General features: G+C 27.0%; 1 protein-coding gene across 4 annotated transcripts; it reads left to right on the top strand.

Moving 5' to 3' along the window:
• The first annotated feature begins 14,107 nt into the window (after window positions 1–14,107).
• On the top strand, window positions 14,108–18,327 carry LOC101254089 (uncharacterized). 4 transcript variants are annotated; one of them, XM_010322595.4, is made up of 12 exons: window positions 14,110–14,157; window positions 15,469–15,524; window positions 15,626–15,936; window positions 16,021–16,104; window positions 16,190–16,299; window positions 16,388–16,520; window positions 16,656–16,791; window positions 16,892–17,054; window positions 17,162–17,290; window positions 17,379–17,573; window positions 17,796–17,918; window positions 18,068–18,327. In XM_010322595.4, exons 3-12 carry the CDS (start codon window positions 15,690–15,692, stop codon window positions 18,182–18,184), a joined length of 1,437 nt encoding a protein of 478 aa, XP_010320897.2. In that variant the 5' UTR covers window positions 14,110–14,157; window positions 15,469–15,524; window positions 15,626–15,689; the 3' UTR covers window positions 18,185–18,327. The 4 variants fall into 4 exon arrangements, with proteins under 4 accessions (XP_004239089.2, XP_010320897.2, XP_069153953.1 ...); XM_069297852.1 differs by having other exon boundaries at window positions 14,127–14,157; window positions 15,469–15,538; XM_069297851.1 differs by lacking the exon at window positions 14,110–14,157 and adding an exon at window positions 15,079–15,339.
• Window positions 18,328–18,528: the final 201 nt, after the last annotated feature.

Genomic DNA, 18,528 nt, shown 5'->3' with positions numbered 1-18,528 from the left:
AGTTAAAAATTGACGAATCTCAATTATCTCATCACAACCAGTAATACGTTATATATATATATATATATTAAAAAAAATTCTTTTGAGTATGTGTTGCTTTTTAAGCTCCTAAATTGTTGCACAACCTGAAAAGGCATGATTTTATTGCATGCTAGTATTTGGAAGCACTAGGAATACTACTGGTGAAAGAATAAAATGTTGGACCTATCATTTAAATAATATATTTATGATTAAAAGGAGTAGTTTATTAAGCCTAAAAGACAATAACATAATTCACTAATTAGAATCTAGTGGCTTAGCCATGTGTTAGTTATACAATTGCTATGAGTTTTAAGGGGGAAAAAAAAAGAAAATCATAGTATCAAATTGCCCTATATAACTAATAATATATGGTCTGCCTAAAAAAAAAACTTCAAATCGATTGAATTATTTCCAATAATTGAAAAGTTTAAACTTTATTGCAATTTAATCTAACGATTTTATCTTAATAGTAATCTTTGATCTTAAAATAAGTATCGTTTTACTAATATATCACACGATTAGTTATTCTGAATTTGTTATTTATGTCGAATGGTTGAATATTGCCTTTTATACAAAGATATGCAATGAAAATAACGTAATATAATAGAAAAAATAAAACAATAGAATAGGTTAAAAAATACTCTATAATATTTTCTATTTTCTCCCATTTCCATTTCTTTGTCATTAATTGTTTGTCTACTATCAAATAATCAATTCATATTTTGGATGTAAAATACAAATATAGAATAAGCTAAGCTTAGCTTATATGTCGAGTCTCGTGTGGAAAAAGATAATTAAAATAATTACAAGTATAATTTCACTAGGTAGATATTAATATATATTAAAATCAGAGTGAAAAGAAAAAAAAATTATGATAAAAACATTTAGGACGAAAACAAGTACATAAAGATAATACTAAGGAGTCTTATTTTTAATTAGCTTAACGTTTTTTTTTTTAGGTTTTAATTTATTTTATTTTTTTAAATTTCTATAATTTTAATTACTGATTTCAAATCATATATCTAAACACTTAGGGGTCGTTTGGTAGGGAGTATTAGGGAAAATAGTCAAAGTATTAAGTATGGTATTATTTAATTTTATGTTTTGTAGGAATTTTGAATCAATCTATTGATTAGTTATACACCCTACAAGGTATTAGAGGGTGTATAACTAATACCTTGCATTTGGTGGTATTAATTTAATACCATGGGACTAATCTACATAAAGACAAAAATACCCCCTTAAATTCTTTTAATCATTTTGTTTATTTTCTTGATTTTATATTTTATATTTATACTAATAAATTTGTTTAAATGAATTAATTTACAAATTTTATTATTTAGATATAACTTTATATTTCTAAAACATGAGTTATTTAATCTACTTATTATTAATATAAAATATGATAATCCGACTAATATGCTAATGTTGATGTATGAATTTAAAAACAATTCATACGTCAAATATTGTCTCTTAACGGAAGTTCCTTAAGCATTACACAAATAGTCTAAAACAAGAGCATATACATATAAATAAAACATCTCGATCATAAAAATAGTTTAATTAATTTTGCTATATCTATTGTCTATTTTTATTTTATTATATGATAAAGAGTTTTTTAAAAGATTTATTGATACAAAACGAAGTTCAATAAATTTTTCCTATATATTATTATAGTTGTGTGACATTTTGAGATATTAACTCCAATTTATAGATGACAATTATTTACTCTCAAATAATTTAAGTGAGAACGTAATGAATATGATAATAAAGTTTTATTCTCCTATCTAGTTAAAAATGCTATGAAAAAATAATATTATCCGTCAATTATCTACCTTGACCCAATTACATGAAATACAAAAATCCCATAACAACTCAAGGGTATAATTGGAAAGAACATTTTTCTAAAGCTTTAAACCACACACAAAGCTAGTTAAAAAACAATGAATCAAACATTTAATAAATAATAATCCTTGCATTACCAATCTCTGCATTACTAATCCGTGCATTATTGATTTTTGTACTAAATGAACCATTAAATTTTATACATTAAATAAAAAATATCACGTAAATTAAGATATACCTTCAAAAAGGAATAGTATGTTAGCATACAAATGCAAAAATCCATAAAAGTGTAGTTGGAGAGTTGACAAAAACTATTGTGTAAGTAATAATAATAATAATTTTTTTTAAAAGGTTTAGAGATAGTTTTTCTATACGACCTGTCTTTTTGGCAGCTTCTTGTCAGTTTCATCGTGCTTAATGAATTTATTTATTTTTTGATATTATTTCAAAGCACTTTAAATTAATTACCCCTAAGTCAAGACATCTCAAGTTTTGTATTTTATTTTTTCCACTTAAAAATTAAAATACTTATTATTAATCAAATAATAGAGGTTTTATCAAAAAATAATATTTATATAAAATAGAAATAAAATTGCGTAAGTATTATCCTTATTAGATCATAAACACTCGTAGAATTATACTAAATTTGTTAGCATTATTGTTATTGTAGTAGTTATTACTCTCTCTGATCATTTTAAGTGATGTAATTTGACTCGACGCGGAGTTAAACTGTTTAAGAAAGAAAGGAAGACTTTTAAAATTTATGGTTCAAAATGAATGAATTTGCGTGGCTGTAAATCATTTTACTAAAGGTAAAGTAGACATTTTTATAGTTAAGTTGTTACTCAATATAAAAATGTGTTAATTTTTTTAAGCGAATTAAAATAAAAAAATAAATTAAATAAATCGAGACAGAGCAAGTACTGATCGGGGAAAAGACTGCTTGTTAGTTCAAAACAATAACAACAAATTTGTAATTACTCTATTAATATTGTCTTTATCTTTGCTTTTTTAATTTCTCTTTCAATTTTAGATAAGATAGACAATAAAATGTTTGTGATATGACCAAATCCTAATTATTGGGTACCAAACCTTCTCTTGCACTGTCAATATCAGTAGAATGACAATGTTGTTTTGGCCTAATTACAATCTTAATTTAGTTATGTTAGCTAAGTAATGTCAAAAATACAACAGTAAACATAGATTAATCATTTTTTTATTCACCAATAATCAGTATTGATATGACTCATTTCCCAAACAAATCGCAATTGACATTTAGGCTAAGGATGTATAATTTTTTATGTGCTGATTTTTTTTTATAGGTTAAACATGTAAAAGTTCTTTTCTATTGAATGACGATGAGATTCGATCTTAAAATTTTTGTCTGCTTCAATAGCATGTTACATTAAACTTTTGATCGAGTTCACACCCCAACAAGAAGTTTAAACGAAGATAATCCAAGTCGTATAAGAAAATCACGATTCAATTAATTCTTTGATTTGGGACATTCTATTCAACACCACCTCCTCCCCCTCCTAATATCTAGAGATTTTTTATTCTAGGTTGGTCTGATGCGTGTATGTTCATCAACTAGGGATATTGTTTTCACTCCCTATAGTTGATTAATTTCTGAAAAATTTATATCGAATCTAACTTTGATACCATATTGTAAAGTGTGACTATCTTATCTAAAGTTTTGATTTTTTTTAAAAACATACTTTTATTGATTAATTCTACTCCCTACCAAATTTTAAGCTCAACATAATCCAAAAAATACAGATTTAAAGAAGCAAAAATCATTCTATTTTTAATAGTTATTTTTTTTTATATAACACTTCATGAAAAGCAAAAAATGCAAGTATATTTAGTGTTGTTTATGGTTAAGGTAAACTAGTAAATCAAACCGCAATCCGAATTAAATCGATTAAAAAAGTTGATAATTGGTTTAGTTTGGTTAGGTTTGGTTTTTAAATTTTGAAAATCGATACTATTTGATTTGGTTTTGATTTTACTAAAAAACAACCGTAAAAATAATCAAATCGCACTGATAAATTGAACATATAAATTTTATAATTGTTTATATATTATTCATAACTAAATTAAAAATATTTTTATTAAATATTAATTTACTTAAATCTTTAATTTTACCATTTTCTCAAGCCCAACACTTCAGTCAAAGTATAACAATCTCAATTTCAAGTCCATCAAAATTCATATTAGTCTTACCTACTGTACTTCACATAAAATAGTCACACTTTCTCTTAAATGAATTACTTTGTTTATGTAGTAATAACTCTAGTATTGCTTCATTGCTTGGCTGAACCATTAGTTTTTTTTAAAAATTGTTCATGTACTTGGTGTTTGTGTATATCAAAATACGTACGTCTTCAAAAAAATTATTACTTTCAAAAACTAAATAAACCAGAAAAACTGAATCAAATCGACAACAATTAAACCGATGGTTATTATTTTTATTAAGTTTAGTTTGATTTTAAAAATTTTAAAAATCGACTAAATTAATTTAATTTTGATTTAATTAATAATCGATCCAAATCAAATCACAAACGACCCAAATACATTAAACCAAATGATTCAAAGTCACACGAATCTACTAAATGTAGTGAAACAAGAAGAAGTGTATTTTTATACTTTGAGAAATACAAATTATTAACTACAAGTACAATAAGGTACGTAATGAATGTAAATGTAATAAATAAATAAATAAATAAATAAAGAATACAATATGATGATTGAAGCATTTCCCCAAAATCTTTGAGGACAAGCAAAGCAAAGACAATTTTGACTTTACTTTTTTCCATAATTTGACTTTTATTATTCCCTACTTATATTATTTAGTATATATGATAACAACGATAACGAGAGCATTATTTCATTTCAAATAGCTAAAAAAATTACTGAATTATAATAATTTGTTATTAAGAATATTTAAATTATGTTATATAATCATCTCATGCATCATTTTATTTGAATACATAATATTTTTTTCGATGATTTAGCTAATACATAGAAGAGATTTCCTTGTCCTTAGTTAATCTAAATTTTAAATATACAAAATGAGAATTTCTCCTTAAATGGTGTTATGTCCGCAAGTTCATTTAATAAAAAAACTAAAATTTATTTAATTACGAAATAATTTTCAAAACATAATGAAATATATTATGCATGTACGCAGAATAATAACAACAACAACAATAATAATAATAATAATAATAATGAAATTACATTATATTCATGCATATAATAAGTACACTCATGTGTATATAATAACTTTATCGTAGCAAAATAAACTATATGTACGTGCTTAATAAATGTATCTGCAAGTATATAATATTTCTGCTTAACCATATTCACACGAATAAAAAGAATATTTACGAATATCTATAAAATCACAAACTATCATATATATTATGATATTTCTTTAAAATATTGTTCTTTCAAATAAATACAAGTATCTTAGTTTGATCCATTACATAAGTTTTTCTATTTTTCTTTTATTAAAAAATATCTTCTCTTAAAAAGATCGATATATCTGAAATATACGAATATTAAACACTAAAGTGGAAATAAAAGAAAACATGATACTAATATTATTTTACAACTACTATATATTCCTTTCTTGTACCTCCAGTTAACTAGAAATAATTGTCAAAAAAGCAAGATAGTTGAGAATAAATAATAATATCATTATTTTCTAGGAATTTGACCCGTGACTAATTTATAGTAACTTGGCTTTTTGTTTAATTTCTTTTATTTGTCTTTGGCTCCTAATATTCATCACGTGATTGATAGAAACCCGTGACTGTAAATATAAATTTTACCTCGTATATATTAATTTTACTTGTACGTGAAAATTTTAATTAAAAATAAAATAATATTTATCGTTTCATCGTAACTTTCGTGATTGATTGTTAACTGCGACGTTGACTGTTCCCCATTTCAAATTTATTTCTTTTTTAAGCTATTTTTGTTTGCTATAAAATATTATTCTTCATTAAATATAGTAAGATTTGAAATAATGCACAAATCTTTATCATCTCAATTTGTAATAGATGTACATAATTACACAATAAATCCAATTCACCCCATAAATATAGTATATTGTGTTATTTTCAGTAGACCCTGAGGTTTGAGAAAGTGCACTTTGCCCCTTGAAGTTTGAGAAAGTAATAGACAAGCCCCAAGACTACATTTTTTATTTGTTGGACTATAAACTTCATTTTCTAGAATACAATGTATATCACAAAAGTAACAATATAAAATTAATGAATTTTCAAAAAAAATTCTTATTTAGAATGAAAAATTAATAAAATTATGATGACATCAAAAAACCGTATGATCGTATATTCCATATTAATTTTCTCTTAATTTTTGTTATTTTTTTCTATATACCAAACACATTCTTTATGTATAATATGTGTATATTTGTATAAAACAAAGTGTATATCTATATATTTATATCATGAACTTTTTAATTTTTCCTAAGAGTTATGACTTTTTTCAAAAAACTATAGTTTTTTTTTAAAGAGTTGTGATTTTTTTGATAAGGCACAACAAATACCTATTCATACTATCCTTTGTTGGTTATGAAATAGATGAAATCTTTAACCTTTTCGAAGGGTTACGATTTTTTTCAAAGAACTGTGGCTTTTTTAAAGCGTTGTGACTTTTTGATAAAACACATACACAATAAATACTTTTTCGTACTATCCTTTGGTGCTTATAAATAAAGAAATTTCGTCTCATTTTAAAACTATAAATTTTATAAATTTCTTACTCTTCTCCTTCTTAAAAAACTTAAATGTGATTTGCACTCATTGAATGGTTCAAAGTTCAGTGGAGAATGTGAAGTACATTTAAGTTTGTTCATGATTAAATTTGAGTATGCATCAATTTTTTCTGTGAGGGGCCTTTGTAAAAAAATTTACAAATTATGTTCCAATTACTTTTTATACTGTGAAAAAATCATTTTGACGTGTGTTGATTGACCTTAGATACATCATGATATACGTATAACACATCTATCGAAAACCTATTAATTGTAAAAGTGTAATATCACTGTTACTTATAATATATATTTCAAGACAGTGCAACACACAATAAAAAAAGACATGATACATAAACACCGTTACTTGTAATATATATCTCAAGACAGTGCAATAGCAAAGAACACACATTAATAAAAAAAGACATGATACATAAACATGACTCTTAACTTGACTTTAACGGACAACAATGTTCTCAAACTTTGAGTGTGTACAAGTAATCACTTAAACTTTATAAAATTGAACAATGTCCTGCATAGTAATAATACATGTAAGACGCTCCATAGGATACACAATTTTCATGTAAGCTGTCATGTAGGACGAATATATATATTTGTTTAATTTTATACAAGTTTAATTCTCTATTTATGCATACCTAAAATTAAAAATCATAGCAATCAGCTAATGTCAATTTAATGGTTATGTTTATCTATGATTTAACAAAAAGTGGGGCAAAAACATTATATCCATTGTAATGAGAGGAGGGGTATTCTTGAAACCTTAAATGATGAAGAAGGTAAAGAGAGAGTGGGGTGTGACTTTCTTTCATAATGAATTTTACCAACAACTTTAGACAAGCATGTGACACATTTAATTATACCTTATCTCCCTCTCTCATCAAGTGCTTGTATTTTCACCTCAAATGCTTTGCCTTGTGACCTTATGTCCTAACATTTGTTATGATCAAACAACACCTGGTCCATAAATTCAAGATTCAGAGTTAGTAAATTTTTTAAAAATATATGATTTATATTATTATAATATGTTTTTTGAGGTGAATGAAACGAGTTCAGTTAAATTTATTTGAGATGTTGTAAATTCTTTTGAAAAAGATGAGAGAATGTAATTAGTTTTATCGTAAAGTATTGTAATTAACATACGAGATTATACTCTTTTAGTCGAGTTAAGCCAATTTTCCATTTGTCAACATGATATTAGAGCCAAATCGATCCTAACTCTTCTTTTTGGAAAAATTGTATAAAATAACAAACTATTAATTCAGTTAAATGGTATAACCACAATTTCATTTAAGTGTAGTCTGTAGCAAACAGTTGTCATTCACCTCTTTCTCTAGAGAATCTCATTCGCCACTGTCCCTCGCCTCTCTCACTTTATACAAACACAAATACATATATTGCGTTAGTGTTTGTATAAAGCGAGAGAAAATTGTACATACAAATATAAATACAAATATTTTCATTCTATACACGTATAATTATTCAAATACAGATGTTCCCCTAACAGTTCTCTTTTGTCTTTCTCTCTTTTTCACTTTATACAACACAAAAATTATACAAATTATAATGTATAATTTATGTTGTATAAAGCGAGAGAGAGATTTGATATACAAATATTTTATTTCGATTCAGTTGTATATAAGTTCAAATTTTATGGAGATATACAAATACAATAATTGATAAATATACATAGTAGTTACACATATACAAATATCTAATCTATATACATATACAATCGTTGCGCTTTTATGCAAACGAATGTCTGCTTGCGCTTTATACAAATTTGATGCTCCATAATAAACATAAAATTTACTATGAAGTGCAATTATGCAAACTATAATTATAGCATACAAATATAATTTTTTGTATTTGTTAAACCTAAAATTTACTTATTCTTATTTAATCCGATGTTCGTAATGGCATGTTGTTCTTTGGCAGATCCAAAAAGAGAAAATTGTTCCTTTTTTGTGGACTTCAACATTCATCTCAGCCCAATGGGCTTCCTCTTTTCCTTGAGGTTCATTTAAGCCTTACCAAAATAACAGGGATAAAATATAATTTAGATTTTATACTATGAGATTTATGTAAGTTATACAAATTTTAAAGTGCATTTTGGATATGTAAGGGTCAACTTATCGAAATTAAATGATTGTTTCAGTTTTTTATGTGTGTTAGTGCATAAATATTTTGATATTACGACTTTCCATCGTTTATTTTTATATAATATTTATGGAATCCTTCGTAGAAAATTGAGTGAGCAGTACATACAATTTCACTATTTCTTAAGATATTTAATTTTTTTAATAAAATAAACGAAATTAAATAAATTAAAAAAATAAACGAAATTCAATCTAATTGATTCCAACATTTGAGAAATCAACTTAATTGATTTGGTTTGTTTTTATGAGAATATCAACCTTCTTTTTCCCATAAGATATTGTAAATAAATAATTAATATAAATATCGAATACAAATAAATTTTTTGATCCACAAATTTTGTATATACATTCCAAACTACCCTATGTGACTTGTGAGGCTCACAAGGCTACCTACACTTCTATTTTTAGTGCTTTCAATAAATTCAACAACCAAACAATTTTTTTTTATTAAAATATGTTTTAGATTAATTGGATTAAGATAACCTTCTAAATTCAATTTCCCTTGAATAAGAATTCAAAATAGGGATTAGGAGGAAGAATATTTCAGGTATAGTAGGGTAGTCATCTAGCTGTGCACCAACATGTATTATTTAAAGAGAAAAAAAAACTCTATAGTGGATTGAGAATGTCTTTTATTTAATTTTAGTGATATAAAAATGTTAGATGATTTTTTTTTATATAAATTTCATAGTTTTAATATGAAATTACAATTTATTCCTAATAAGTTTTTAATTATATTAATCTCTTTAAAATTAGAAAAACCAAATACAATAGTTGAAGCTCAGATACATTAAATACTGTTTCGAATATAATTAAAAACTAGCTCAGATACATAATATGTAGCTCAAATACATTACATACTGGCTCGAATACATTAATATGTAGCTCGAATACATTAAAAACTAGCTTGAATACATTAATATAATATGTAGCTCAGATACATTAAAAAATAGGAATTTTGGAGATTTTTAAAAATAATGAGGAATAATGAAAATAAGTAAAACAAAAGGTATGTATTTTTGATGTGTTATTCAAATCTTAGTGAATATAGTTACTCGATAATTTGTATTGATGAAAGATACATTTTTTTCATACATACTTATCCACTAGAGTATTTCGAAAATAAATTTTGCTTTTACCAAATCAAGTAAAAATAATTTTTTTTTCATGAATTATCATTAATATTAATGTATTATTTTCCAAATACTTAATACGAAACGTTAATTATCCCATTAACTGATAGGAATAATGTGGTAAAATAACCAGGTTATTTTTTTTAATAAAAGTGTCAAATTCAAATATCACGAGTGAAAATGAATAATCAAAAAAATAATAATTATCTTGTAAATTAATCGATATATATATATATATATATAAAATTGGCTTTGAAGTGACACTTGAACAAATAATTCAAGCCGCTTAATTAGCATTAACTCACGAGAAAAAACCATAGTATAATGGGGTTTGGTCTAAGAGTTTGGTAGTGATTGACTAAAATCATTTTCATTTTTTTAAATATCTAAGTTATTTTTATTTTTAATTTGTAAAAAAAATACTTGTGATTTGAGGGAAGGACTCTTGTGCCATACATGAGAAAAAAATAATAATATTATTGAAATTAAGAGAACCATAAAGACAAAAAAATATACTTTATGAATTCAAAGTGGCTCTTTATTTTAATTATTGTGTGATTAAAATAGGGAGAAAAACACTTGCCTAATCCAAGTATGGACCCTAAATTTTGTCTCTTCAATAGCATAATGCCTTCACCAAATTGTGCATTATATTTTTGTTGCCTAATTATCTCTAAAATACCATTCTCATTCACATTTGGGTTCAAAATTGACCACTTAATTAACGATTTTAAATTTAAATTATTTAAATATGTGAGGCTCAACTATTAGTTATAATTTAACTTATTAATATAATTTATAAATCCACTTATTAACCACCCACTACTAATTAAACTCCACCCAATTAATAAATTTAACCCAAATCCACCTATTAAACAAAACAACTATTTGTGCTCTTCTCAGTCAATTTCTCCTAGTAAAAAACAATGACAACATCAATAATGTATTAGTATAATTTCAATCGGACTTCCCATAGACAATCCAAATCTAATTGGACGTCCACATCAGTTGAAACTCCGAGTAATATTGATTATACTAGTTTACTGAATTAGCAACACTTATTAAAATTAATTTGTCTAAATTTTTAAAATCAATGGAGGATTTTGTTAAACGTAGGAGAAAGTAACTGAGACGAACACAGTCTTAGAAAGGAAGGGTTCAGGGTTTTGTTTAATAAAGTGGATTTGGGACGGGTTTATTAAATGAGTGGGTAGTTAGTTGGTTTATAAAGTATAAACAAAATTAATTTACCAATATTTGAGCACTAAGTATTTAAAAAGAATATTTAAATAGTTTAAATTTAAAACCGTTAAATATCAATTTTGAATTCAAAGGTGAATGAGAAGGCTATTTTGGAGACAATAGATGGACGAAGGATAATTTTGTGGAAAGCAATTTTTTGAAATTAAACAAATAATTTCTTCCTAATTTGGTAGGAAAAAAAACAATTTAACTAAAGTTGGGACCCTTTTGTCACATAGCAACTAAGACAGGGGCTCTACCACTAAAATCATAATTGTTTGTGTTACAAACCCTATAGTCCCTCCTAATCATTAGTTTCAAAAGTTGGTGTTTTTGCCTAAATCCCACCTACTTAAACAATGTTTATTGCATTTTAATCAACAAAAGTTTGAACCAATTCCAAATTCTTATTAATTTTTTTTAATGGTATCTTTACCAAATAAAGAATATTTTTATTGGTTTGTGGGGTTTGCACTTTGCACCATGCATGTCGTGCCACATTATGTGACACAAAATATATAAGTTAGATAGAAAAAAAAAAGATAGGAATAATTTTTTCTAAAAGAAAAAAGAAGTTATTTAATGAAATCTTTGCAAAAAGAATCTACTAATAGTGGTTCAGTGAGGTTTTTCATTCATATTTTTTCTTGATATGTAAAAAAAAAAACGATTATAAATCATCTAATTAGCGATAAAATGAGAAGTATACAATTATATATTATTTATAAATATTAAAATATGTTTTGTCATCAAAAGTATTTTTAAAAAAATATTTTTGAAGAAGAAAATATTTTTCAAAACAGACTATTCAGAAGTTTGACAAACATACTATTATTTTAAACTTTTAAATATATATATGCATATATAAACACTTGTATATTATCATGGGTAAGCACAATTTTTATACATATTATTTTACTTACAAGTTACAACTCACAATGTTTCATTAGTTCATTCAACCTCTATCAAAAATATAAAAACCTAATAAGAAACATGAATTGAGGAAGGAAGCTAAGTTGACTATTTGATTTCACAAAAACATAAAAAAAAAAAAAAAACAACAACATGATTTTAGACCAAATATTGATTAAAAATGATAAGAAATGATTAAACATTGTGATTAAAAAAACAAGGTAGTTTGGATAGTCAGTTATTAGTTGACTTTTTATAAATTGACTTTGACAAAAGTTTGTGTTGTATATTTTTTACTACCTTATAATCTTGGTTTGTGCTTAATTAGTTCAAATGAATTTGTACTGGAATCTTTATTTTAGACTTATCTTTTCCCTGCAAAAGAGTTGGTTGAATATTTTGACAACTTAAAAAGCACAATGCTTAATTTTCATATAAACATGCATGTTATGTGTTTGTTTACATTTATCAAAAAGTCACAATCATCAATGAAACCAAATATTTAAGTTCGGAGTCTAAAAGATATAAAATATTAACAAAAATTTTAAAATGGTATATAAAATTTTATAATAATCAAAACGGTAAAATCGCTGGAACAACAACGATTTACTCCACCAGAAAAAGCAAAATCGCTGCTACTGCAACGCTTTTACAATTTATTTATTTTTTTTAAAAAATGAAAATGCTGCCTAGGCAGCGATTTTCTAAAAAAAATGAAAATATTTTTATAAAAATCGAAAATCGCTGCCTAAAAAAAATAATTGAAAATCGATGCCTAGGTATCGATTTGAATTTTTTTTTTTAAAAAAATTACATTTTGCAAAATCGCTATCGCTGCAGTAGCAGCGATTTTGCTTTTTCCGGTGGAGTAAATCGTTGTTGTTCCAGCGATTTTACCGTTTTGATAGATATAAAATTTTATATACCGTTGTGAAATTTTTGTTAATATTTTATACCCTTTAAGCTCCGGAGGATTAGTCAAATTCTCAAGCTATGACTTTAATTTTCTGTTTCATAATATTTGTCATATTCTATTTTTCTAAGAGTCAAATTAAATTAACTTTAGCTAACAATTAGATATTTTTTAATCATATTATACGAGAGAATTATAACTAGTAATTTTTTATCGTATTTTTTTTTATAATTTTGAAATAATAAATTAATCTAATCCAACTTAGTTTAAAAATAAGACAAATCAACTCCCGAAAAGCGAAACTTGACATTTGAGTTTCCCCTATCGTATGTCCACCCCATCTCATCTTCCTTTAATATCTCAATATCTCATACGCATGTGAGAGGAAATCAGAATTTTAAAATTTGACTTTGACAGATTAAATTTTTATAAATCTACCACACATTATATTCATTATTCTTTTAGCTAGTATGATTGAGATTTTTTTTAGAATTTTTACTTGCATATTCATATTACGTTTCAGGTAAAAAGTAATGAATTTGGTTAAATTTCTTAGTTTGTTAGCTATATTTGCTATTATTATATTATACTTACAATGATCTTATATCACTGTGAAAATGCTATTTAAATACTCCCTTCCATAATTAGCAAAAAAATAAAAGGACTAAGACCTTTTTCATATTTGAGAATTATTTAATAATTTTTATTTCATCAATAATAATGATATATGCTCTAATTTGACTAACTTGATACGTTTAAAATTACAAAATTTTGATTATAATTTTAATACAATATAAAAAAAAAAGTATTCAAACAAATACTATAGTATAAAACACATAATGATTATGTTGTATAGCTTTGACATGCCATATGTGTACACATAATCATGAGTTAGAATGCATATTGTGAAATTATATTAGAAAACATAAGAAAATTCAATATCCATTTTTAAAGGAGACAATCAATAAAATAATTAGAGTTTCAATAGTTGTAATCCAATTTTGTGTATTTATGTGGGACCCATCTACCCCACTTTAGGGGTGGAGGTAGCTAACTATATATTAATTGTACAAATGAGAACATAAACAGAACTTTAATTTGGAATTAGCAACTCAACATTGGAAGAGTTATGTAAGTTCCTTCATTTCTCTCTTGAAAATTTTCTCTTAGAATCTTATAATTAAAATTTTATTTAATCACTCTAATTTTTCTTTATGTTTTTTTCGTGAACTTCTCTTTACCAGTAAATATAATTTATACTCTAATAACAATTGTGGTGAGATCGATAGAATCCTCATACTTAATCTATAAGTCAAAAATCTCGAATTCAATGAGTAGTAAAAATTTCGAATTCAAGTTCTAGATTATTTTTTTTTGTTAGAAAGAGTTTTCCTTTTAAATGTGCCTTACACCATATAAATCCCGATGAGTAGTGAAAAACCAAAAAATATATATAATTCAAGACTTTTCCATCTTTAGTTAATTCATTTTTTTTCGTTGTTGTTTATCTTTTCGATTTTGCTTGATTATATTTTTTTGAGCTAAGAGTCTATTTGAAACAACTTAAACACAAGGTTAACGTCTTTTTTCGTATATCTTACCCTTCTCAAATTTCATAAAATTATACTGGATATGTTATTTTCTTTTATCTTTTCATTTGCTTATTGATATTGATTTTATTTTTTTGATTTTGCAAGTTTCCAGCTAGTTTATTATTTCTTCTTTTATACTTTGTTCTTATATGAATTATGAAGTTGCTACTTTTTAATTCTAGTTGACCTATAGCTTTGTTTACTTCAAATGCATGCCAGAAAATAATTGCTTTGTTTCCAAATTATGACCTTTCAAGAAAGTTTTATATTTCACTTAATTTTTTTCTGAATTTAAAGATATCATTTTTATTTGTATTGTGTTAATATCTTAAATGTTTAGGTAAATCTCTTTTGTCATTATTGTTATTTCATACTATCATTCTGGCGTTTGATTGGGACCTTTAAAGGACTTCTGCTTGACTTCTTGTATCTTATTCTTCAATTTTTACGACTATCTGTTACTTCGATTGCTTTGTTCGTTTAGATTACACTTATTTTGAACCGAACGTTTATTCGAAAAGTCTTCGTAAAGTAGACCCCGAGATTATACTGGATATGTTTGTTGTTTGGCTGACTTCTTGTTTACTGTTTCAATCTTGAGATATTTCCTCATTTTCTTGATTTGGGGTTCTCTAAAAATCTCCTATTTTATTCATCCTGTTGAAATATAATATAGTCTTTATGTGATCCTCCAAATATAATGATTTTGATTGCAGAAAAGGTTATCTTTTTTGGCTTACAGATAGAGTTCTGCAAAACAATCAACATAATATTAATTGTCTTATATGTGTATTGGTTTATGTGTATTTCATTTTCAATATTCACTAAATGTTAGTAATTTGTTATGAAGGTCACACTATTCCAAATATGGTCATTTAAGCCTTTTGTTCTTTTTTGGCATGTGAGGTAAAGAATGATTGGTAATTTGCACCTTTTCTGAAAATACAAGTGAAATCATGTTTGTTTTGTTCATATCTAAAGTGTTTTTGAATGCTATAATCTTGCAGTTTTTCGGTTGATATATGCAAAAAGGAGGAAACGGGTGTTTTCTGGTGTTTGTGAACTTGTAATATGGGTGGATGTGTGTCGAGTCCGTCTAAGAAGATTAAGTTAAAAGGAAAGTACATTCCCAAGACTCGTAGGTTTCGAAGAAAGGCACCATGTTCTGTTTCTGTTGCACCGATAGAGCAACTTACTGATGCGGGAGAGTATGCCAGAGATGTTGATGTTTGTGAGTTTGTCACAGTAGACTACGAGAGCAGGACGTCGAGTCCTGCATTTCATCATTCCCTAAATTATCATCAAGTTGATGTAGCCGGTATGGATACTTCTAATAGGCCTTAAGGGTTGTTTTAATTGGTATTAGAAGTGTATAACTTCCGAGGGGTTTTTTGATTTACAGGATTAAGCCAAGAGGAAGCATGGTTTGATACTTGCAGTGTCCTCGACTCAGATTCAGACGAAGACTTCACTAGTGTTCTTGGAGGTAATCGATAAATCCTAATCCATATTCCAACAGTAATTTACCAAAAGAAGCTATTTTTGAGTTCTCGTTGTAATTTTGTGTCTAGAAATTTGCCCTTCACTCGTCGTTGCTGCTGGGAGTGCATTAGATCATCAAAGCCAAATTGAAAGCAACTCGCGCTTTTATGATACTATCAACAACAATGATATACCATGTGTAAGTGATACTAAATGAAAAGTTTTGCTTCATGTCCTTGGTTAGCCTTCCGAGTCATTCGTCTGTTGATTCTCGATGCTTGATTCAGGTAGATGGAAGTTTTACTAAGAGGAGAAATGTTGCGGAGGATCTAAGTTTGACATCTCAACGAAAGAAGTTATCAGTTGTAACACTTGCTGATAGTAAGATACTGCATAATCAAGACACGACGACTGAGTTTTGTGAGTGTCACTGCAAATACTAATGCATAGTCTGCCTGATTCTTTCGAAATACTAATGTTTCTGAAAATGAACATTCTGCTTGTATCACATAACTAGTATACTTTCATAATCTAAATGATTTTATAAAAATCCAGGTCCTTCAAGAAGATTATTGTATCATCCAAAAGCAGGATTTCTTATTCCACATTCCAGTAATGTGAAATCGACTCAAGGATGTTGGAGTCCGGTTTCTCCTTCCATATTTAAGCTTCGAGGCACGAATTACTTCAGGCATGTTACTATGGTTACATTGTGTACAATAAGATTTGCAAGTATTTCTTGTTTTGCTCTGCATTCAAGCTTATAAGACTTGTATATATCTCAAATGCAGAGATAAAAGGAAATTTCCTGCCGCGAATTGTTGCCCTTATGTACCTATTGGTGTTGATTTATTTGTTTCTCCACGGAAGATATCTCACATAGCGCGGTATCTTGACCTTCCCTATGTAGAGCCACATGAAAAAGTTCCATCATTGCTTGTCGTCAATATACAGGTCCATAAATAAGACTTGGGACATTTTCTTGACAGTATTAACATTTATTCTGTTAGCTGTGATTAAGTGCATGAACTAAGGCTCATTCGTGGATTTTGTTATCGCAGCTGCCTAGTTACCCTACTTCGATGTTCCTTGGGGAAAACGATGGAGAGGGGATGAGCCTTGTACTATATTTCAAAGTATCAGAAAATTTTGAAAAGGAGGTTTCTCCACAATTTCAAGACAGTATAAAGGTAATAGGCTGTTTTTCGTTTTCTTGAGTACTACTTTCTGTCATCTGGATTACATGAAATGATCCGTTTCTACTTGTTCTTATCGCAGAGACTTGTAAAGGATGAAATGGAAACCGTAAAGGGTTTTGCAAAGGAATCAACAGTTCCTTTCAGAGAAAGACTCAAAATTATGGTTGGTGTAGCCAATCCTGAAGACCTTCATTTAAACCCCGCGGAGAAAAAGCTTTTACATGCATATAATGAAAAACCAGTGCTTTCACGTCCTCAACATGCGTTCTATGAGGTAATGTGTTCTCAATTCTGAACTTTAATACTCCCTCCGTTCTCAAAATACTTGTCATGTTTCACTTTTCGCGTGTTAAACTACATGAACTCTGTCCAGCATTTGGAAAGAATTGATTTTCGAGGGAGAAGGGAGAGTATACATTGGATAAAATTCTCATAATACTTAGTACCTGATGTATTTGAAACATTTTTTTGAATCTCACAGATGATTTTTATGCAGGGAGACAGCTACTTCGAAATAGACTTGGATGTTCATCGTTTCAGTTACATTTCCAGGAAAGGATTTGATGCATTCCGAGAACGGTTGAAACATGGAATTCTTGAACTTGGATTGACAATTCAGGTATAGTTATCAGAAGTTCAGGTGGAAACTGTTGATAGTCCGGGAGTGAAACTTGTGAAAAAGTGATAATTACCATTAGCTAAACGAAAGGACATAATTTTTACCTTGATTTTGTTCTTGATCTAAGATATATTTGTATTGTAATGCAGGCACAGAAGCAAGAGGAGCTGCCAGAGAGAGTTTTGTGCTGTATTCAATTGAACAAAATTGATTTTGTGAATTGTGGCCAAATACCTCAACTTATTATTCCTATTGATAATAATTGAGAGAGCTAGGGAAATAATTGTAAATATTTTTGCAACAAGAAAAAAAAAACTAAATTCTGAAATGTAACAATTACATCAATTTTTATTTGTATCAAGATTGACAAAATATCAAAATAGTTTAGAACTTCTTCAATGAAATAGAAGTTGAATTTTCCCCTCTTGGTTATCTCAAATGAGAAATAACATTTATTGGTTACTTTTCAATTCCATCTAGAGTCATCAATATGGGTTTGACACGTTCGGCCGGCCTGACCTAACCTGAGATTTAATAGGGGTATGCTAAGATTGTTGGAGGCCATTTAAGAATTTTTTTTTATCTCAGCCTGAATAAGCTTGCTGATTTG

Source organism: Solanum lycopersicum, chromosome 5 (assembly GCF_036512215.1).
Source record: "Solanum lycopersicum chromosome 5, SLM_r2.1".
In the NCBI taxonomy this organism is placed as follows: Eukaryota; Viridiplantae; Streptophyta; class Magnoliopsida; order Solanales; family Solanaceae; genus Solanum; species Solanum lycopersicum.
The sequence above is the reverse complement of the archived record's forward strand: the minus strand, read 5'-3'. Positions and strand labels throughout refer to the sequence as shown.

Bases quoted from the DNA above. Each gene is read 5' to 3' on its own strand.
- LOC101254089 (XM_004239041.5), top strand. From the start codon at position 15,690: ATGGGTGGATGTGTGTCGAGTCCGTCTAAGAAGATTAAGTTAAAAGGA. The intron at 16,521-16,655 runs GTGAGTGTCACT...ATAAAAATCCAG, and splicing joins AGACACGACGACTGAGTTTT to GTCCTTCAAGAAGATTATTG. The intron at 17,291-17,378 runs GTAATAGGCTGT...TTCTTATCGCAG, and splicing joins AATTTCAAGACAGTATAAAG to AGACTTGTAAAGGATGAAAT.